At 30.6% G+C, this 24,372-nt stretch overlaps 1 protein-coding gene across 4 annotated transcripts in view; it reads right to left on the reverse strand.

Moving 5' to 3' along the window:
* Nucleotides 1-24,372, reverse strand: part of LOC143246555 (ribosome biogenesis protein BMS1 homolog) — a 52,883-nt gene that overhangs the window by 22,900 nt on the left and 5,611 nt on the right. For all 4 annotated transcript variants that reach the window (XM_076493454.1, XM_076493451.1, XM_076493452.1 and 1 more), the window contains 10 exons: nt 21,732-21,920; nt 21,004-21,146; nt 18,170-18,291; nt 17,227-17,426; nt 16,071-16,204; nt 14,972-15,230; nt 10,400-10,589; nt 6,572-6,673; nt 3,863-4,023; nt 1,151-1,229 (listed from right to left, as the gene is read on the reverse strand). In XM_076493454.1, the coding sequence (XP_076349569.1) occupies nt 1,151-1,229; nt 3,863-4,023; nt 6,572-6,673; nt 10,400-10,589; nt 14,972-15,230; nt 16,071-16,204; nt 17,227-17,426; nt 18,170-18,291; nt 21,004-21,146; nt 21,732-21,920 (1,579 nt within the window). The remainder of the gene's footprint in view (nt 1-1,150; nt 1,230-3,862; nt 4,024-6,571; nt 6,674-10,399; nt 10,590-14,971; nt 15,231-16,070; nt 16,205-17,226; nt 17,427-18,169; nt 18,292-21,003; nt 21,147-21,731; nt 21,921-24,372) is intronic.

A 24,372-nucleotide genomic window follows, 5' to 3' on the forward strand; every position in this document is an offset into this window, starting at 1 on the left:
CTTTTTGTTCTAATTTCCAGGTTCTGTAAATGAAATTCTTTTAGACTATTACTAACATTCTAAATAATTTACTCACTGTGTTCTTAAAAATAATGTATCTTTATTTAGAAGTAACAGTTTACTGACAGATTTTGCTGTCGACATGCTGTCACAACAAGAATCATATCATACTAAACCACTAAAAAAATTCTGTATTTTATCCTAATGCTTTAAGGAATATGAAAACATGTACTAAATCATATCTAAAAATGAGTTGTTATTAATTAAAAGTGCAGGACCTGAAAAAGAATTTAATCTGAATATCGTTAATAAAGATCTCATTAACTGGAAATTATTCTGCGTCTGGTCAAAATATTATTCTTAACATATTTATGGAAAAAATGAAATAAAAGATTTACTCTTATGTTCTAGGACCAACTAATCAATTATTTAATGTTTTCAAAAAAGAATAAATATTATATCCTATCTTGAAATCTATGAATATTATTAGGCTAATTTTAGGTAATGTCAAAGACAAAGAGGATACCACAGAATGTCAATATGATAGTATTTATATTAGTCAGACTAAAAAGAACAAAATTACACATTACAAGAACAAAGATTACATAAAAAAATTACAAAATCAGAAATTCAGCTATAATATAACATGTGCAAACACCACAGCAAAATATGATGGGATAAAATGATAATTCTAGCTCAACTGAACAAATTGATTGCTAAAAACATCCATGAAACTTTAATATCATAAAATAAAGTATAAAGTATTAAACAGATGAATGTCCATCTAGTTTAGTGTTAATATATGATGTGACTTCTTGTAAAGGGTCATTCAGCAAGTTATTTGAAATAGCGTAATATGTGACATCACGTGACGTGTTACAAATTTATAAAAAATTGTGCTAATACAATACTTATGAAGATGATATAGTATCACTGACTGTCTCAATAAATATAGTTTGTGTTGCCTAAAACTAGTTTAATTTATTTGACTTTAGGTTTTATACAAGTACTGATCACTCACACTTAATGTTTTTTTGTTCTTGTTTGTCACACAAGTTAATGTTGACACTGTGTAATTCCATCATTTAGAAAACAAAGTCCATTTTCAGACTTTAAACATTAACATATTCTCAGAGCTGAATATATTCACCATTTTCTAACAAAGTTTGTGCATCTTCGGAGGGCTTCCACTTTCCAGTTACGAAACAATCCCTAATTGAATTTTGTACCTAAGATTAAAAACCAAAAGTAAATGATAACTTTATCATGACACCCATGTTTTTACAAAAGTGCCTGATAAACCTTATTTTATAAATAAACTTCTAATATTAGCAGGTGAAAACTGTTTTTAAATCCTAATGGGTCAGTTTTCTAACGTTATACTTTCACAAACAAACAAACATGGTTTTCACTTCCGTACAATAACCTAAATTTGGCACCTTCATAAAACATAACCTAATCATAACATACCAGTCCTAATATCTAATTCTTCAACAATCTATTAGTTAAAAATAACTCTCCTATATTACAATAAATTGGATAATGAGCAATTAATTTTCCTACCACACATTTTTTGAAAAATAACTAATTTTTTTTTTAGATGTACACATAACATACTTCAAAGTAATAACAGCTGGAAAATAATTTGTTTTTCAGATGCAAATAAAATAATAATTTGAACTAATTAGCCACAAAAAAACTAAATAAGACAATAACTTCATAGGTAACATTTTTGATTTGCTGAAAAATAAAATGCAATCTCTTTGATGCATATCTTATTTTTAAGTACTGTATGATTATTATGTGAGAGTTTAGGTTTGAAAATGTCAAATTAACAAGTCTTATAAATAGTTAAAAGTAAGATATTATTATATATTTTAAATCAATTTCATCAGTTTCTGTTAAAACATTCTTATCAACGTTCACGAAACTTTCCGCCTTCACAGAATCATCTGCATCAGTCTTCTCAATCAGAGTTTGGATTTCACTAAAATCGTCATAACAAACAACTTTTTCAATCAATCTCTGCCATTATCAAGAATAAATCCACAGTTTCAAAAGAACTTTATTATGCATTTGATTGAATGACTTTAAAATGCAATTGTATCCAACATGTTAATTTTCATGGTCATTTTAGTTGCTCTCTTACAGTCATCTATGTTTGCAATAATATGCTGAAGCATCAGTTTTCAGTATTTCAATTTTATACACTGTATAATTCCATTATCTAGTGGCTGTAAAACTGAAGTTGTACATGGAGGTATAAAGACTAAACAAACATTTGAAAGTTAAACTTTTGTGTGACAAGTTGTATTATCTACGAAAAGTAGAATATTCCTATTTTATTGTTCCATTCTTTTGTTTAATTTGTTTAAAAATTCCTTGAATATAGCACTTGTCATCCATGCTTTATTATTTGCTTTCCATTTCACAGGAAGTTGATTCATAAGTTTTTGAAACAGCATGGATTTTCACTTTCACCTATTACCCATGGTAAATTGTCCCTAAATTTTAAAATTAGGGAAGAAAGGAATTTGTTTTTTTTGTGTGAGAATTATTTAAAGAATAGAATTTTGCACTTAAGAGACAAATATATTTCTACAAATTATAAATCTAATTTAACTGCAAAAATAATAATGGCAGAAACAAGAACATAATATGTTTAACCAATACTTACTGTAACAAAATGTCCGATAATTTATTAATATTTAAACAAATTATTTTTTCCGTCTTACTCAGGTTCTAATCCAACTTGTTGACAGATAAAGTAGGTGAAAAATAGTTTTCCGTCTGTGTTACGCAGGTTCCACCATATAGAGGGCATTTTATAAGAGAAATCTGTAGATAATGCTACAAATATTTGATGTTTCTGACTTGTACAGATTTCCACCCTATACAGTTTCCACCTCAGACAGACTTTACTGTATTAACATTATCATTCTGTACTTTATTACTTTGACATCAACCATGGTGTACCTGTTTTTTTGCTTTGATGGCATAATAATGAGTTAAATGAAAGTAATCAAATAATGAACCTGTCAATTAGAAAGTTTCACTAACTGCCCAGTCACTACTATTCCAAAAGTTCTATGGGCTGTTAAAACACAGTCTACATATAAAGAGAGCTAACAATGCTTGAAACAGTTTGGAATTAACATAAATATTTTTTATAATAATTGTAAAGAATAAATACAAGGAAAAAACATGTTATGGAGTAAGATCTTTAATAACAGAGAGGGGGAAGTTGCCAAAAATTGTTACTAAACATGGGATCAAAAAGTGAAATACAACTTTTGTTAAATTTTGTGTTTAAAAAGCAGGCATTCATTCATGAAAAATCAAATTAAAAAAAACTTTATTTAACTTAAGAAAAGTCTGACAAATTTGTTTATTACTCAAAATTAAAAAAACACACATGTTCAAAATCGTTTCAAGTATCCCCCTAATAAATGTTTATCAGTATCTTACACCACATTCTGTTATATTATTTTTATGTTTCTTTCATTGTACAGGGTGTTCAGAAAGTCACTGTGCACTTATATATTTATTAACAGACATGTTTCAATATAGAATACAGGAAGTAACTATGAATGGCAATTACAAACAATGTTGAAAGTGACCCCCGTTGGCATCAATACAGGCCTGGATCCTTCTTATATTGTTTCTAAACACTGCTATCCGTTGCTGGCTTGAAATAGACTGAATAAAACATGATTACAAAACTATACAGTGACTTTCCGAACACCCTGTAGTTTGTTTCACAGAACCACACTGCCTGTTAATATATTACAGTTGAATTTCAGTTTCTTTTACTTAATGAAATTTACTTGTTTAATTTCCTTCCACTATACATTTTACTTGCCTCTGGCTCTGTCCAATCATTGAGATGAGCAACAGTAAACTTAGAACAATCAACAGCATTAATGGAGAACTTATGACTTCTTTTTTCTCCTTGCTCACGAACAGCAACTCGAAACAAACCACCTAACTCTTCACCACTGCTACTGTCTTCCTCTTCTGCAACTATATATTTAATTAAACACAACAATCACTTTAAATTATAAAAGATCAGGACATTCTAGTGACTTATTTAATACTGCATTTAATCAAGTTTTGTATCATTCCTTAGAGAAAAATTATCATACATTTAACAGAAAAACATGTCTGCTTTAACCTAACCCTTCCCCTTAAAAGATACATAATTACTCTTAATACATAAACAAAAGAAACTGTTTAACCCTAAACCCAACTTACTTATAGAATGGTTCATCACATTTTACATATATAAGAATGGAAATTATAAAATTTAATGAAATGCATTAACCAACAGTATAAATTTCTAAAATATATAAACATTTTTTTTATATATATATATATATAAATATATTAGTAATATAAACTAAACACTTTTTTGCCAATTTCATTATATTTTCTTCTGAAGTTTCAATGTTAGCTTGTCCATACAGCTTATTATTTACAAAATACAAAACTATGATGAAATACAACAAAAAATATGTATTTATGCCCATTCTTGGAAACTAAAACAATTATTAAAAATAAAACTGTGTTAGTGGAAAAAATGTTTGAAACTACAGAAAGGCATACATACACTAAACAGCAGCATATAATATATACTTGCTTTAGATTCTGCCACTTGGTACAAAATTATTTCACATGTGATTAAATGATAAATTATAACTTCTACAAAGTAATGTCTTAGGTTGACAAACTATTACAAATAGAACAAACAAAATACAAGGGATAAATTGTGGTTAAAAGGCAAAATAACAACTTGATAAAAAAAACAACTGAAGTCTACCTGAAACCTAGTTATATATATATATATTTATCACAACTAAAACATCAATATATCAACAATAAAAGTTTCAATATAATTAATTTGTGGTAAATAACTTTCACAAACAAATTCACAATGTTGTAATAGAACAGCAGGTATATCATACATAATAAACAGAATATTTGTAGCTTCAAGGTCTTTAAAGCTTTTTTTTAAAATACCCATTGTCTTGTGTCTAAAACAATTTTGAAACTCTGGTAAAAATCTCCCTACACTGGTGAAATTAACTTTGACCAATAACTTGTATTTTGTATTTATGGCAAAAACTGTACTATCTGCTGCCATCCCTAATATTGAACTACTACCCAAATACACAATAACCTGTCAGCAGCACCCTTCCATTTACAATAAAGGATTCACTGTGACTCTTACAAAGCTCCCCACAGCTTAAAGTGTGAGAAATTCTTTGTTAAAATGCAGAGCTATATCACAGACCAACCAATTCATTCCCTTTCACCAGTAATGTTAGTAAAGTATTTCTTTCACCCTTTATAGACATTGTAATAAATTTAACAAATGTGAATAAACTTTCACCAATCACATATAACAAAACTTATTTACACCTTTCTACATGTTGTCTTCATGGTGTGGAAGAAACATGTTCTCAGATACTTTCATAACTTTTAGTACATAAATTTTTACATACTTTTACAAGAACCCTATGCATTTAATGCTTTTACTTTCAGAACATAAAACTTTTAACAGTAAACAGTGTACCCTTAAGGAATAGCAATATTCTTCTAACCAAATATCACAAGCATTTCTAATAGATTTAGAACTGTACAAAAGATCCCATATGAAATTTCCTTTGTTTACTACCATTTATTATCATGAACAAATAAGAATAATCTGCTTCAGGAAGGAAATAATTGACTCCTCCTTCATTAATTTATAATTGTCACACCCATCTTAGTTAAAAAAATTTTAGAATAAAGTTGTAAATAAAAATGATCTCTCACAGTATGTGATCAACCTCACTTTTAGCTGTTGCAATGTTATATACACAGTCACATTAACTCTCACACTACCATTTTTTACTTACTATAGTTTTTGTACAATAACTTCTCACACAGTAAGTGTATCTTAATGAAACTTCACAGGCTATCAGTAAACATTAGAAAAGCTTCATTTACAAATATCAAATTTTGCATCAAATTAAAAAATTTTTTTTTTAAATAATGATTTGCTCTTGCATTTTTTGTTTTTGAATGTTGACTATCCAACATACAAAGTAATTTTGATTTTAAGATTTAAAATACTTTTATAAATCAATAACGTTTTAAATTTCACATGGAAATATCTTTATAACCTCCAGATAATTATCAAATGTTTTTAAAGGAAAAAAACTTTACATTTTATCTGTTATTTCCATCATTGTACCATGCACAGTTTGTGTCGATTTGACCGACTTCATAACCACCATATAAATTAGGAAATAGATATAAATTATGCTTCTTCCTTTCTAATATAACTACAAAATATAACACGAAACATAAATATTTAATCTTAATACTTTAAATCTCATAGCATTATATATATTTAAATTGGTTTGACTAACATTACAGAAGTTGCAATGATGTAGCACACATGCACTCTCATGATACTGTATCCATTTGTATCCAGAAACAAATCATGAGATGAGAAAGAATTTTATGAATATTACTAAAACTACTAATATTTACTTAAATAGTAGGAATGACTTGTACTACTTACCAGTTCCATATACCAGTTTACGAAGATTTGTTGTGTCCTGCTGTCTTTTGTAAAATGAATCTGCTGCTTTTTGAACAAGATTTTCCTTCCATTTTACATGTCCTGTAAAAATCAAATCATCATTTTCATACAACCACATCACTTATTTATAGTTACAAGGCATCCTCAGTCCCTCTTATTCAACTAGAGTTCAAACATTTTATGTTTTAACACTAAAACAGAAATACTTGGTTAAACTAAAGCTCTGCACTACCATATTTCTACATACCACCATTATCAAGATATTTCTAAGTCATGTTTCTATTTCATTAGCTGTATCTTTCTTTTATGACACTAGTTTCTTTGGATATCATTAACGTTTAAAGAAAGAGAAGTGATCTCATTGTTTCGTAATATCAGAGGTGCAGGCTTCAAACAGTTGTCAGGACAGGACTTCCAAAAATCAATATGGTCTGAGAGTTTTGCATCACACTATACAACAGTACTTCTAAAAGGTATTAAAACATTCAACTAAGTTTAGACTTTTTTTTAGAACATCATAAAAATCTTTTAAATTTCTGATTGCCATTTAAACATAGAAATACAACTTTAATTAATGTTTCTAACGTTTTAATTTAATTGATAAAAAAAAGATCTTTGGATTTTATCCCAAACAATTTGAACATCTGTATCTCATACTGGTAACATTAGAATGGTTCCACTACAGAGGTAAGTATTCTTCTACAAAAATCACATATCTTTTTTTCCAATAACCTTATTTAAGGTTATCGAACTTCTTCCTTAACCTTTACCATGCCTGACCAGTTGATAACAGCATCACAGCCTCAACAACATATTCCAATAGTTAATAAACAGTTTTTCACTATTTTTCTATCTCTCTCTTTCTTTCTTTATTTTTCCTCCAAACATTTTCTTCCTTTTTCTTCTCATTCTGTGATCATAAGTTCTTCCCTAATTTTCAAAATCTCAAAATTATTACAATACCTTTTGAACATTATTTGGAAGAATATTAACCCATTCTAACACTGCTAAATTATGATAAAAACACAATAAGAGAGATAAACAAAATGTAACTATTTTCAACCTTTAAGTCATGCCACACCATAATCAAGGAAAGAAATGGAAAAAAAAAACACTTCTTTCATCATTTTCAGCAAGAAACTAGAATGTTTAGAATGTAAATTTGTACACTCTGTGCATATATATTTATATGCTATATTTTAAAAATTTACATAATGTAACCATTAAACATTCATTAGAAGTATGGAACTATTAAGAAGATACGTTGGTAAAATGTTGCCAAATTCCCTACTAAAAAACAGAATAATACATAAGGGTAGTCAAGTAATACCAATAAAAATATGAAACCTATCACCTTAAATGTTGTGATGTTCAAAACACTTTTTACAACAATTGAGAGAGAAAAATATATATGTAAAAACAGCTGGTTTGGGTTGAGAAAAGTTTTTATGCAGAGAAGCAAACAACGTTTCGACCTTCTTCGGTCATCGTCAGGTTCACAAAGAAAGAGGTAACTGGCCAATAGCTTACCACATGTTTGAAGGGGGTTGTGTAACTGGGTGTAGGAATGTAGAGGGCATGCTTAGATGTTTGATTATATTTATCAATATAGGTATAAAGGTGTTCCTTTGTATTAGTTTATTTTGGGCTTGAGTTGTTGTATAAGTAAGGCTTATTTACACAGCCCTCTTCAAACATGTGGTCAGCTATCGGTCAGTTACCTCTTTCTTTGCAAACCTGACAATGACCGAAGAAGGTCGAAACATTGTTCGCTCCTCTGCATAAAAAAATTTTATCAACCCAAACCAGCCATTTTTTACATATATATTTTTCTCTACAAGTGGGTTTACTCGTCATCACTGATAATTGAAGAGAAAATCTTAAACCAAAGAAACTGTATAAATTACCATTAAATAGCTTTAAAGATTATCAAATTAACATAAAAAGAATTAGATAGCAGAAAACCAAAGTATACCATGAGTTTTCATCTCGTAGTCAAGTTGACATGTAACAAACCAAAACCATAAAACTAAAAATAACAGACTTGAGATCTTGTTTTTAAAAAGTTAAGTGGTATTTTAACAAAATTACAGTGTGTAGTACAGGCTGTACTTACAACAGCATAAAAGGACTTTTTCAAAAACATAATATTTTATTATTTAACTTAATTTCCTTTATTTGTGTTCTTACTGTTTCAATACTTTCTTGCATTAAATTGTTTACAATGTCCAAAATTTGTTTTTGAGTTAACTTGTGTTTCTGTTTCTATACATTCTGTCCCAAACAAACTGGTTTGATTGAGTCTACATGGAACAGATTTTGTTATGTTTTTGTTGCAATTTTTACTTATGGTGAATTTTGACCAAATAGAGTTACAGAAAATTTTTTTCCCTTGAATATTAAATTCCTTACGCCTTTGCCCAATTTATACCTCAACCCTACAGTGCCAACTACTCTAAAATATCCAACTTTTCTGAACGAGTGCCTTGTATATATATACTAAGAAATATTATCACACTAGCTTTTGGATGCACAGGTCTTTTTTTATACCAGCTTTATAATCACTCAAAAAATTAATTAATTAATTAATGATAACGATATGAGAAACTGTTTAAAACAACAGACAAGATAAAATTAACAAATGCTTGACACCTTCACAGAAAGATTCGGATTCTTGGTTTCAGAAATTCTCTTTCACCAGCTGGTTCACTTGCTCTAGAAAATTCTACTTTTATTTGTATGTAATGACTTATATGTGAACAGATTAATGCTTTAAAACCAAAATGATAACCTTCAGAGAAGTAAATTTCACTTGTAGAAGAAAGAAAACTCCATGTGGCAGGTACAAATAATTCTCCAAAAGCCTTAATTAAGGTTCCTAAACATCTTTCCTAAATTTTCAACTGATAAAAAATGGACAACAGCACCACATGGCATGAATTTACCAACAACATTCAACAGTCAACATACAATTATTTCTATTTTCCCCTGTTTCTTTCCCAACTTTTGCCTTTTTCCCTTTTTGTTTTTCTCATTTTTAATAATACAAAATTCTTCATGAATTATTCTCATACCTTTTGGACACTTATTCACAAAGATGGTTATCCATCATGTTAAAACATATATAAACTAGAACATATTAAGTACATATTTTTATTACAATCTATATCCCAGCTACTTTACCTTTTTCTTCATCATCGTCAGGTTCACTATCTTTATTACAATCTATATCCCAGTTACTTTACCTTTTTCTTCATCATTGTCAGGTTCACTATCTTTATTACAATCTATATCCCAGTTACTTTACCTTTTTCTTCATCATCGTCAGGTTCACTATCTTTATTACAATCTATATCCCAGTTACTTTACCTTTTTTCTTTCGTCATCGCCAGGTTCACTATCTTTATTACAATCTATATCCCAGTTACTTTACCTTTTTTTTTCCTCATTGTCAGGTTCACTATCTTTATTACAATCTATATCCCAGTTACTTTACCTTTTTCTTCGTCATCGTCAGGTTCACTATCTTTATTACAATCTATATCCCAGTTACTTTACCTTTTTCTTCCTCATCGTCAGGTTCACTATCTTTATTACAATCTATATCCCAGTTACTTTACCTTTTTCTTCGTCATCGTCAGGTTCACTATCTTTATTACAATCTATATCCCAGTTACTTTACCTTTTTTTTTCCTCATTGTCAGGTTCACCATCTTTATTACAATCTATATCCCAGTTACTTTACCTTTTTCTTCCTCATCGTCAGGTTCACTATCTTTATTACAATCTATATCCCAGCTACTTTACCTTTTTCTTCCTCATCGTCAGGTTCACTATCCTCATCTTTTTCCTCAGCTTTGTCCACAACTGCATTAGTATTTTTCAAACTCTTCAATGGTTGAGATGAGTGACATGAAACAGTCACAGTATCTGTTCTATCATCGTCACATTCATCTTCATCACTGTCATCAAATGCTAATGCTTCTGTTGATTCATTCTAAAACAATCAGCATAGTGAAAAACTAGTTAGCAAATAACATTAAATTTGAATGTATGCAACAGCTACAAATTGCATTATCCCAGGAGAAACACATCTATTTAATCTCAAAAATCCATAAATAGTTATATATGATTAAAATCCTTACAAGTAAATCAGTACTATACAATTTCACTACTACTATTCAAAGACGAGTATCTCTTCAAAAGTTATGGGTTATCCCCGAAAGTAACAACGATTTTCAATGATGGAAAAACTAATTATTTTTCTTCATTACAAAAGACTTATCTACTTGAAGAATCTTATGGTGGATAATGTGAAAGGTGTATTTAGCTTTAAGGTATCAAAAGGATTAAAAAAATATTCAGATACAATGTCAAAACTTTCACATAATTAATTCATTAATAAAGCAATACACATGAACTTCCATTACTCAACTGGCCAAAGGGTAACAAAGAAAATGTGAAATAATAACACAGAAATATCATGCTATATTATAATTACTTGAATCTGGTACAAATTTCACTGCTGAACAAAGAAGCTACATGTATATATGCAAAAACGGCTCATTTGGGTTGAGAAAATATTTTACATAGGTCAAAACATTGTTCACTCTTCTATGTAAAATATTTTCTCAACCCAAATGAGCTGTTTTTGCTATATATTTCTCTACAAGTGGGTTTTCTCGACATCACTGAAGGAAGCTGCATGAACCAGGCCTAAACGACTAATAAACTGTATCTATTGGATGAATCTAATTACCTAATATTAGATAACAACTGAAGGGGATTAAAAAACTATTGGTGAATGAACAACGACAAATATTCCAGATAAACCCCTAACCCCTGAAACTTATGATATATATCTTATTTTTCATTCCTAAATTTTAGGTAGTTATTCTGGATCTAAAAGGTTAATATTACACAAGATTCATTACTTCTTTGTTAAACATTTGTAATAAGGTACACACAAAGCCATCAAAATGTTCAATAAACACATAACAAATATGAGAACTAACACAAGGAGGTAGAAAATAGAGCCTGTCATGACCACATTTGTTTGTTTTAATGCAAAGCTCTACACTAGGGGCTATCTATGCTGTGCCTGCAAAAGGAATCAAGCCCTAAATTTATGCATTATAAGAACTGAAGCCATCTCCCACAAATTTACAATTTATTTTGCTTTTTTATAACCTTTGTACAAGTATCTTTAACAAATAAAATTAATTTAATATTTAACCATAAAAAAAACGTGGCACTCAGCTAGCCACATTTACCACAATACAGCAAGTATTACAAAATATAACTTTCCACACTATATAATAATAAAAATACATTACACATAATAATTACTTTGCTTATTAAATAAATTCAGAGTTGTTTGGTTGGTCTATTAGGGGTTTATGGCACAAAGCAATGAGGCTCTCTGTACCAAACAAGGTGTAATAATACAGAAAGTAAAATGTTATACAAGGTAAAAATTAATCTTGTTAAAAAACAAATACAGTTCCAAAGGCAGGGAAAAAATTAAATGGAATTAAAAAGGTCAATGGCCCATAAATATTTTAAAAGCAAGTCTGACAGTGTCACCACATTCATTGAAACTGTCCAAAGTCAGGAGTAAGTCTACGGAAAAGACACGTCTAAAACGGTGCCATTGCTCAGAGTTGTAACAATTATATGACAGTAAAATGTAGACTACTGTGACTTTAATGTCACAAAGACTACACATTGGTCAATCAGTCCCAGATAACAGAAAATGATGCATCAAAAAACTGTAACCAATGCATAGCCTAGCCAGCAAAACTTCCTCCTTCCAATCTTACAGAAACAATACAGCCAAAGAACAACAGAAGATTTGATATGGTAAAACTTATTATGATGTTGTTAACTCTGAGTCAACTGCTAATTGGCACAAAGATGAGCTTTCAATATGGGACAAGCACAGCTATGAAGGCACCAGAGTAGACAGACTCAGCCACTGTGTCAGCAAGTTCATTTCTACAAATACTGACATGGCTTGGTGTCCAGAAAAACTGGATAGAAGAGGAAGATAAAGTTGTTATTGAATATCAACAAGAACAGCACCAGTAGAGAGCTAAGAGGGTCATTATAAATAGTACAAATGGTGTATTGCTTGCTTCTATGTGATCCAGGAAAAAGATATAATATACAACTTGGCAGTGAGCATAAAAACTGTAGTTGGTAATCTGTTAGCAACAACCAAGTCATAACAAACCATGACAGATCCCCATGAGTCACCTGATATTGAACCATCCTTATAAATGGAAATGGGAGAATGGTTCGAAAAATATTTAGCAAAGAATAGATAGAACTCCCAAACAGAAGTATCTATCTTCTGTAGATTACTCAAAGAAAGGTCACAGATGAGGATGGTAATAAACCATGGTGGGATAAGCTGACCAGTGGAGACAGCAACGCCATCCAAGGTCAAACCCAATTCAGCCAGATGGCTCGGATACAAATATCAAAAGGAACTATAACAGTCCGTCTATTCCAAAAGAGCACAGACCACTGAGGAAGAAGGATCCAGTCCCAAGTAGGATGCTGTAAGTAAGGTAAGTAAGGATCATAAGTAAGGATCAAAGTTTAATGGTATACTGCAAATGGCAGAGGTGAAGAGGAGGTTCATGAAACTCAGTGTGCAAACTCTGGACTGAAGAAGTGCAAGAAAACACCTGTGCAGAGTTGAAGCTCCACATAGTAAATGAGGTCCAGTATTTTCAAGGCCAAGGTCCTGTCAGAACCACAGGCCAGATCAGGAACTGGACCCAGTCAATCACTGCAGGAATAGTGGAGATAGAGAGAGAAGTAAATGATGACTTATCAACCCACTTATCCATAGAAGACAAAAAGACTATAAATGTTTGGAGAACAACTCTGTTGAAGGCACAGAAAGATATGTCTGCACTCCTACTGTAGCAGTGGAACATAACGCAGCAGCATATGTCCGAGATAGAATTGAGAACAATAACTTCCAAGCATTGAATAAGAAATATTACAAACAGTAAACAAACATTGTATTTTGTTTTCCTTCACCCACTTTGGGTATTATTGGTTGTAAGAGGAATGTGAACCAACACAACTGACACAATGAGAATCTGTTTGACACTCACAGGTATCATGGTCTTTGTCACCACAATGAGCACACATCAAAGAACCATAACTATATGCTTTCAAATTTCTGAACTGCTGACACTGTAATCATCTGAGAGGGTTAGGAATGTATGGCTGCACCTTACAGTTCAGGTAACCTGTCTTGACAGAGGCAGATGGATATGGTGATGTAAATGTCAAAATTAAGATATCAGTCAGCATCATAATTCCATCCTTATGAGTAAAGATATGGTAAACAACAGAAAAACTATGGCTCAAAAAACCAGTGAGGATCTATGACTCAGGAATGTTCTTTAAATCCCTCTCAATGATAACTCCTCAGGATAAATTCAAAGTAAAATGGGGAGTAACCGCTGAATATATTCCCAATGATCTTTGACCTGGAAAGGTGTAGATGTTTCCACTAAAATGTATTGACAGTGCAACTTTCTGTCTGTCTATAGCAAGCCCCTCAAATCTCTTTTGGATGAAAAGGGAAGCATTAGCCCCAACAATTTGTCTGGTGAAACATGAAGAGGTAAAAATTGTGAAATAGTTTCCGTTTGTGGTGATAATTTCATGACAGAGTCATCTATGCCTGGTTGTTTACTAGTTAGCCTTTTTTTTCAAAGATTGGAGAATCCATAATAAAAAAAGAGGAAGATTCAGAGCCCACTGATACCACCACCCACCATGCAAGCACTACACTGCATTGAGAACATTCAGCACCGACACTCAGTTGACTCTTTTAACCCAACAGGACCAGTTGACTGACATTAGGGGGAGACACCCCAAATATACCCATCTACAGGAATTCAAGACCAAAGTGGCATGTTGGAATTGGACTCCTGAACCACCAGGATCCTACCCTTGATGGGTCATCATGCACGGTATACACTTGGGTGGATGATCAGATCCCAGAAGAGGTAAACTGAAAATACAGAACATCCCCGAAGAGGTCCCCTAACTACATACAGGAATCCACACTGAGGGGGCAAATTAAAAACTACAGTACTATTCACTGCTATATTTTCAAAAAGAAACTCTTGTCAGTCTACCATATATTTGAGAAAAAAGCGTTGGTGCTAATTTTTAGCAATCAAATAACTCAAATGTCTATTCCTACTACATATAAAATACATTACTTCCTATAGTGATAAAATTACTATCCCCTTCTACTTATAAATAAAAAGGTGCAAACTGTAGAGTATATTATTTTTAAAATTAGAATGGCTTAAAAATTTGAACAGCTAACAAATAACTCACAGTTTTCAGTCTTTTACTATCAGGTTCCACAGTTGCATCAACTTCTTGACACTGTTCATCATCTTCAATTTCAGATTCATAGTCATCACTTTCTTCATCATCAACATCACTAACTTCATCATTTTTATCTACATTTTGATTATTTTCTTCCATAATTAACATATCTTCTGAAGTAACAAGATTATCTTCAAACACTACTTGTCTACGCACTCTGTCAGTTTGGACATCTTCGATTGGCTCTTCCAAAGGAAGTGCTACACTGTGAGAATAAAGTTATAACACGCTATATACAAAATTTCAATATATTAGAACACAGAGAGACAAATTATAAAATTAGACAAAATTTAAACAATATGCTGTATCTGACCATTAATATAAGAAAGTTAACAAATTTATACTGATTAGTGACATGTAAATAAACTGACTAATTTAGGTTTCTTATTATTACCATGTTTTGGTTCTTCCAACAGTCAGTTGAACATTTCAATCAACTGTCAAGGTAACTAAAATTAGAATCCTGATTACTTCAACTATCCAAGTAATTGAGAAATATTTTCTTTCCTAATTTCATACTATTTTAATGTTTGTCTGTTTGGCATTTGTTTGTTTTTGTTGTTTTTTTTATTTTGGAATGGGGTTATTTGCCCTGTCTTTATCATGGAAAAGCTATTAAGAGACTATTGTTAGTCTTGAGCTGCAGGCTAGATGGATGCCAACCTTTCTCTTTTTGACACTGTACTAATAGATTCGTCAAATGCAACTGACTAAAATAACCTTCAGTTAATCAATTAGCAAACATCAAAATGGTATGGGAGCATGAAAACATGTATAATGATAAGTGAATAAATATATTACTTATTACATTACATATTGAGTTCACACGTTCAGAAGATGAATCTATAACTTGTACTTTGGATTATAGCAACCTGGGGACAACCACACTATGTTGAATAAGTGGTAGACCATAGAAAGAGAGCACCACACAAGCTATAACTTGCTTTACTTTGTGTCTTGGAAGAACCACACCAGAATAAACTTGTTTAGCATTGTGTCTTGGAAAAACTACATCAGATATAACCTGTCTAATTTTGGTACTTACCTTGATAACTCGTCTGCAGTTAATGGCTTTGACTCACTAAATAACGTAAACTGGCTGGCAGCCATCTTTGAATCAATAGTTTGTTGTGTTTGAATCAATGATGCCACAAGTTCTTCTTCAGGCTGATTAGTGTCCTGTAGAAACACCCAAGTTAAAACAATGGTGAGTTGAAGAGATTAGAAGTCTCCTTTACTAAACTTAAGTTATCACAAGTGTAAAGTTATATGATGTATCATATAACCTTTATTTGCTTGGAGTATTTGTAACATGTTTCTAAAGAGAGTGCTGCATGGTTTTGAGATTCTAATAAATGTTAAAATATAAATATTTTAATGCGAGATATAACAAAAATCATACTGGATAATGTAATATTTAAAATCATGAAAAGAAGTTTTATAACTAACAGTTTATTAATAATTAATATTGTATAAAATATCATGCTGTTTAGAGAACAGAAATGTTAAAAACACACAGATACAAGAGTTGCTAAATACATGAAACTAAATGCACAAACAAAACGTGAAAACTCACTCAAGCATGCTAAATACGGGACACTCATGGAAATACAAGTTTTAAAAGTCCCACAATGAAGCAACTTTTCCAGAAATAAATAGTTTGGTAATATTTGTATAAATTGCTCTTTGTAAGACATGAAGTTTATTAAAGCTTATGACAACCTACAATGCACATGAAAAACTTAATTTTTCATACAATAATCATAAAATACATCAATAGTATGGTATCAATAGATTTATTTCACTTGCTCTAAATTTCTACATTGATGTTAAAGTGTTTTGAAATTTTATATAACTATAAAAAAAACTATGCATTTTGTATTATTATCAACATAAAATAGTTATTTTGCCAAATATAGCAAAAGATATGATACAGTGACTAGTCATCTTTTCACTATTACCAACTGAAACATTTTTTTATGAAAACAATAAGATCACAATTCCATTTCATTTTATTAAAAATATTCAGAACTTTCTTAATCTAAAAGACTGTCACCTTAATACAAGATTTGATTTTCATTAGATGGAAATTTTGAACACTGTGGAATTAACAATCACAGAGATTCAGAAACTCGTGCTACTATAGAACCTCAAAAAATGTTTCTCTACATGCACCAATTCTAATACAGAATAAAAAGTACCTCATGACTCTGAAGGTGGGAATGACTTCCCTTCAAATCAATATACACAGCATCTTTATCATACACGATCCCTCCAACTCCACTCATGGGAGCATATACAAGCCTTTCTTTTTCGTTAAGTGAACGACGTTTTTCTTTGTCTGGGAGTGGACAAGGGTCAGGTAGAAAAGTGACATCTTTCAGTGAAAAATCTCCACATCCTGAAAAATAACTTTTACTTCTTCGTTTTTATACAACTATATTACACCTTTATTGTAATCTAAGCTTTGTGTACATCCAACAATCACAAGTTTAAGTACCATGTTCTATGACAGATGTCAACTCTAAAGAAGTTATGAATGCTTCAAAAAAAAATATATACAGAATTTCACGTTTAAGACATCTTGTTTTACTTCTACTCTCACTTAAAATTGTTTACTGGGATTCTGCAGCAAGCCATTTTTTTAAACCAAGTTTTACTTCAAAAACATAAAAGTTACTACAAAAACATTCACAACATGATCATTGTCAGTTTTCATACAATCATGCTTTGCATTCAGTGTTTCAAATGAAAGCTTTGAAAAAAATACTCATAACAAAACTTTCAGCCACTACACATTTTTTATCACAGTACATCTAACTATGTAATAAAAGTTTATTAACTGAACTATGAGAAATTTTAACAGCAGAAGACTTGTATCTAAACTTTCATGTTTTGAAATAAATTACAGAAATTTACCAATTTCTAAAGCATTGAATAACAAAATAAAACAAATAAGATTGATTTAGCCTACAATGATAGAAAAAAAACATGAAAGAACCACAAAGAATGGCAAAAAATATTAAACATCCATAAAGGATGCCAAGGAAATAATGAAGGCAAATGAACAAAAGGAGCAAGACATTAATCAAAAATTTAAAAAAATATATCTTATAAAAAGAAAGTTCAAACAGTCAATATAACCTGGGATATGAACAGCTGAATTGTTTTTTAATGGAGCACCCCTTGTGTAGCCATAAAGACAAACTGTTCTATCGCACTTTGGGTTCTTTCGACATTCATCTGGTTCTGTCAAGTCTTCCATTCTGAAATGGTTATCACTCTAGCTTTAAACTCACAAATATTACTTTATATCTTGAATGATTAATAGACATAACCAAATTTGAAAAAAAAATAACATTCAAAATGCTTCAGGAACTTTTGCATTTTATAAAAAGATATAAGTTTGCAGAGCATATCCTATCACAAAGGTCTTTTACTATAGATTACTATCCGTTTTCAGGCAAAATAAATAATAATAATATAATTAATTAAAAATAATAATTTTAACCTTCAAATTACCATCTTCTTTTGAAACTGTTAATTACTCAGAAGGTTCACATATTGCATCATACCAAATTGCTTTATGTTCTGGTTATTAAACACTCAATGTAAAAAAAAAAGGCTAAAAAAGTGAGAAAAATACATAGGGGCACTGGAACAAATTAGTAGGTTTAATTGTAAAATTGATGGTAATTTTATTGTTTTATAAATTCCATGTGATATTTAGAGGCTCATTAACCAAAAAGTCCTGGACATACAAGTAATGTGGTTTACAAATAGTTAAACAAATGTATTTATAAAGTTAGTATGGTCCCCATCTGCACTCCATCAATAACTACAGATATATTTACATTTGAATAAATAATGAACTGAAAACTATGAAAATCTCATTTGAGATTAAAAACTAAAAGCTGTACTTAAATCTTGAATTGTTGGATTTTTTCATAATGTTAAAATGATACACTTGTTAAGAACAATCAGTTTGTTATTAATACATCACTTTTGCAAATGTATCAAACAGCAAACTATTACTAAAAACTTGTATTTTTGTTTTTCAACCTAAACAAGCATCTTATGCAACACATGGAATAAATGGTTGTATTACAGACCCCTCATAGACCATTCCAAATTTATAACTTCTGATCAGTGGGAAAGCAACCAATCAACAGCATGCTCTAATAATGAAGCTATTCTTAACTACATAGTTGGATTTACTGCCAGTTACAACAGCCAATGGCCTCACAACTGAAAATACAGAGATATATAACACAAACCTTGCACAGCATACTAACTAGTATGCCACTCTTGTCCATAAAATTTTCATTGCTCTGTGTCTCTATCATTGCTGTGTGACCACCAAATCTGGTGCGAGAACACTAGGAAATCATACTTTAACAATTGTTTGCAACTGTTTGACCAAATACAGGCATTTATAACAAAAAAATTATCTAAATCACATCAAAAATAAAAAAAAAATATTAAAGTTTCACAAATAAAGAAAACAATGAGAATGTTACCTCCTATTTCTGTGATTAAGCTTGTCATTATAAATTTTGTAAACAATAGAGACTGTGATAAACAAGCTGATTGTGGAAAACGAAAAATCAAATCTATATAAATAATTAAAATATAGTACAGATAGAAATAACTATCAGCAAATCTAAAACTAAAATTAATGTAACAGTTTAACTGACTGAGAACAGAATGTGCATTCTTTCATTAAACTTTCACAAATTATAATACAACAATGAAATACTTCACTCACTGAACACTCAACAATTCATAAATATATTATGTAATCTAACAATAAAAATGTTCAATTCCAAACATAATTATAAGCAATCAATAAAATCAATATGAAATATAGTTAAACAGAAGGGTCAGTTCTACCTATAAGTAATTCTGTTGATAGTATCTATCCGACCATTATTCGTCTGTCTCCCTCTTATGACAGTCATTTCTTGCACAGCATTTGAAAGGTGGCACACGTGAGCAAAGCTCAACATTCGTTTTAGAAATGAAGGGAGAACAGATACGAATAATGTTGTTGCCAAATTTTATTACACAAGCAGGATTTTTACACTAACTTGTCAAGAATCAATCAGACTATCACCTGCATTTAATAAATAATAAAATGTAGATTTACTGTGTGCTGTCATTGAGTGGCTCTTAGCATGATCAAACTGCTCAACAATTACTTTTTACAGTAGGCAGTATAAATAGCTCAGAGTGTTGATTCCAAGTGAAACCAAGAGTGCAACTTAAATAACTTTTTTAACATTCGTGAAAAAATACAAATTGATACATTGATTTAAACTTTTCCCGTCACTGGGGATGGGCACTTTTACTTGACTTGTCACATTAATTATTCATTAATTACACGAGCTTCATGTTCGTTTAATATTCATCTTACAGAAAGTTTATGGGTCATAGCTTTTCTTACAAATTCTAGATCAAACTTAAATTCGATACTAGTTATATATGTATTGTACATTGTGCTTTGAAGGTTTCATACACACTAACAGCATTGAATAAATGGAGATATTTTACCTCCTTCAAATGTATTTGATTGTTCACTGGAACAACAACTTACTTAAAAATGGGTTAAGTAGTCAAATTAAAAATTCTTATAGCTTAAATATAGCTACCCCCCACCAAGCCAAAAACAAAGCAATTACTACTCAGCAGTGCCTATCACCTGAAGAACCTTCCTCTACCTGAAAAGTGAAATTGCTGTCATTCTTATAACACATCTACAATTAAAAGTACAAAATATATTTGGTAGCACCACACCTCAAACCAAAGAATTCTGGAAATCCAATCTGATGAGCTAACCATCAGAGATATGCAGTTTGTTCACCGCTTGCCATTCATTCTTTCTGTACTTTTTGTGACTATATGAATGTTTTTTTCAAAAAACACATCTGAAACCAACACACAAACCTTATAGAAATAGTCACTTTCTAACTATTTACCTATCTACAAGAACATGAGGATGTGTTGTTCTCCACTGTAAGGGTCGAAACTTCATAACAGAGATAAATCGTCCTAAATTGTGAATCTCGGTCTTTAGGTATTCTCCTCGTATCATACCAGAAAGATAAAAAAGTTTAGCACCCTGAAAAACAAAAGAAAAAGAAAAATATCATCAAAAATTTAATATAAAACATATAAATAATGCCTTCCTCAACAGGACAAATTACTACATGAAGTAACATCACTGTTGCAAGACCTATCACAATTTTAAAACTTGAGATGAAAGCTTACATTAAATAAACCCTCAAATGAGTGAAAAACATTATTTATGAGTTTAAAGTTTTGTCTTTTAATCACAATTTAAATTTAAATATTTGAATTATGTTTCATACTTATTTTAAGATTGTATCACATGCACATAATTTAGTCAAATTCTGCCGAAAAGTAAAAAAAAAAACACATAAACCTAACTTCAAATTTTCACTTAGATAAGTAAACATATTTAAAGCCTTACTTTTATTGTAATGGGAAGATTTACAGTAATTAGTTTTCAAATTAACTCACAAGCACTTCTTTTCAGAAACTAATACTCTCAAAAGGAAGAGTTCAAAAACAGACAAAACAAACGTATGCACAGACTTGAACAATGTAAATATGAAGTAGAAGTAAAAAAAATACTTAATGAAAAACTTGTGAATACTCGACAAACATGATAAAAAGAACATACTGGATAGATTTCTGTCCAGAATCGATGTTTCATTTGTTTCTTGGTTTTCTGTAAAGTTTTTTTATTACGAAATAAGTCCAAATGTGTAAGCACACCCATTACTCGAGGGAAACCATGCACCTGGCATATGTTAAGAAATTCAAAAGTCTCCATTTCAAATCCAAAACTGGCATCCACTAGTAACAGAACCTAATATAAAGAGAAAACATACACACAACTTAATCTGGTATTTTTGTATTTCTAAATTTATGAACCATGTGGGCTCAGTGCCATGCGTAAGACCCTATTGTTCAGAAGTAACCATACATAAATTTTAAATGCTAACCAGAGAGACGGACACTGGTTAATAACATCCACTAATGATCATACTTTAACAGGCTGGTTGAATGTGAAAGAAATGGTTTTCAAGAGAAAGATGATTAAACCAGATATTTTTGGGGAAGCTCTAACAAGCTTTATTAAACATAGCTCAATTAAAGTTCAGTAGTGGTGAAGGGTTCTGGAAACAGGGAATAAACTTTCATACAACAGCTAAGGCAAAAAATAAACTTTCATACAACAGCTAAGGCAAAAAATAAACTTTCATACAACAGCTAAGGCAAAAAATAAACTTTCATACAACAGCTAAGGCAAAAAATAAACTTTCATACAAAAAGAACACATACAACAGCTAAGGCAAAAAATAAACTTTCATACAATAGCTAAGGCAAAATAAGCTAGAAAAAAGAACACTTAGAGCACAAGTTTAATAATAGTTTTAAATATAAGTCTATCAGATTTAAATATAAAAATTTTATTAAACTCAGAGTAAATGTAGTTGCTATTATACTAATATTATGAATATTAGGAGTAAAATGAATTAGATCAGGGCTCAAGATGAAATAAGAGACTATGATAAAAACGATAGTGTCTTGAAATACAGGTCACAAGTTATTTAATACTGACAGGCTTTTTAAAAGTATTTCCTTTGGATTGTAACTGAAAACAAAAAATTGAAACCTTATGGTTCAATTTTTATGGGTCATGATCAGGAGTTTCGAGAACAGAAAGATTTTGTACAGCATTTGTAAGAGGCTAGCTGATCATACAAGTGATATCAATGATAAATTTATAATGAGTACAGGACTGTTACTAATGAGGATACTAATGCACTAATCATGTTTTGTTTTTCAACTTTACATGCACACAAAGTGAGACCGTATGAAGCCGAGTACTGGGGTAGAGAGGTTGCTTGAAATGATGTACAATGGCTTTCCACCCTAAAGAGCCAACCAAAAGAGATGCTATTTTAAAATTCGCTATTAACTCCTAACAATAATGTAGTTTAAAAAGTTAAAGTGGGAGGAACATTTGGGGAAAAGTGATTGTTGCAATTTAACAGGGTTTAATGCTTTGGTAAACATCGAGATAAATTAATTATAGTCCCTTATTTTAAAAGAGACAGTTTTGAAAACATGAGACAAAATTTACCATTAGTGAATTGAAATAATGAGTGAAAACTCTTCAGGCGATACGAGTCAAATGGTAAAATATTTTCAATTCACAACAGAAAAGTTCTAAAAAAAAACATGATACATCAAACTTAATCAGCTTATTACTACTGATATACAGAAGGAAATCACAGATAAATATTACAAGTTTAAGTTGCAAGATAGGATCAAAGATTTATTTATAGAACCAAAAAAACAACAAAATTAACTAGTGAAATATGATTTCATGAAAGAATACCAACATGGATTGACCAAATGGAAGTATTGGCTTACTAATCACTAAATGTTTTCAAATGTATTTCTTGTTATCTAGAGGATGGAAAAATTGTGGAGTTAAGAGTTCTCAGGTTTTCCAAAGACTTTTGATAAGTTACACACTGAAGTTTAGCTAAGAAATGAACATTGATGTGAGTTGGAGGAAGACTAGTTAATTAGACTGTAGATGCTGGATGCAAAAGTAAGCCAAAGGCTGTTGTTAACTCTTTCGCAATGGGCTGGGAAAAACAACGCAAGTTCATCTACACATTTACACACATTAAGTATTTGCACTATAACTTCTGATACAGCATGTGTATCTTCAGAAAATTTGGTAGACATTTAATAAAGATTACAAGTATTTTGAATACAAAAAATTGATTTTGCAATGAAATATTTTTTACTAAAGATTTGTTCCTGAAAATAAGTCTGTTTTGTCACTAGTCTGAGTGATTTCATGTTATGATTAAAAACTAGCTCAGTTATATATATGATGATACTTATAAAACTGAAAAATTATATTATTGTGCTTGTTTAAATTAACTTTACTGTCACTCATAAGAATTGAGATACCAGAAAACATATCTTCCTGTTCTAGCATCAATGGGACAACATTACATTAACAATAAGAATTCATGAGTGAAGCAGGGGAGAATATACTAACCATGCTAGACCAGCCATATTCACCACTGATGAGGCCTTTTTACCAGTATTAAGGCCATGTTGTACAATGTGTGAGTAATAACTAAAAGTTTTAATCTAACTTGAATACAAAAAAATTTTGTTTTAGTTATTTTTCATCTGAACAATCAGATTTTTGATAATTCATTTTAAACTATGTTTATGATATGAAAACCATTTTTATGAATCCCCAAATATGTATTTATGTATTATAC

This window comes from Tachypleus tridentatus, chromosome 3 (assembly GCF_004210375.1).
Source record: "Tachypleus tridentatus isolate NWPU-2018 chromosome 3, ASM421037v1, whole genome shotgun sequence".
Classification (NCBI taxonomy): Eukaryota; Metazoa; Arthropoda; class Merostomata; order Xiphosura; family Limulidae; genus Tachypleus; species Tachypleus tridentatus.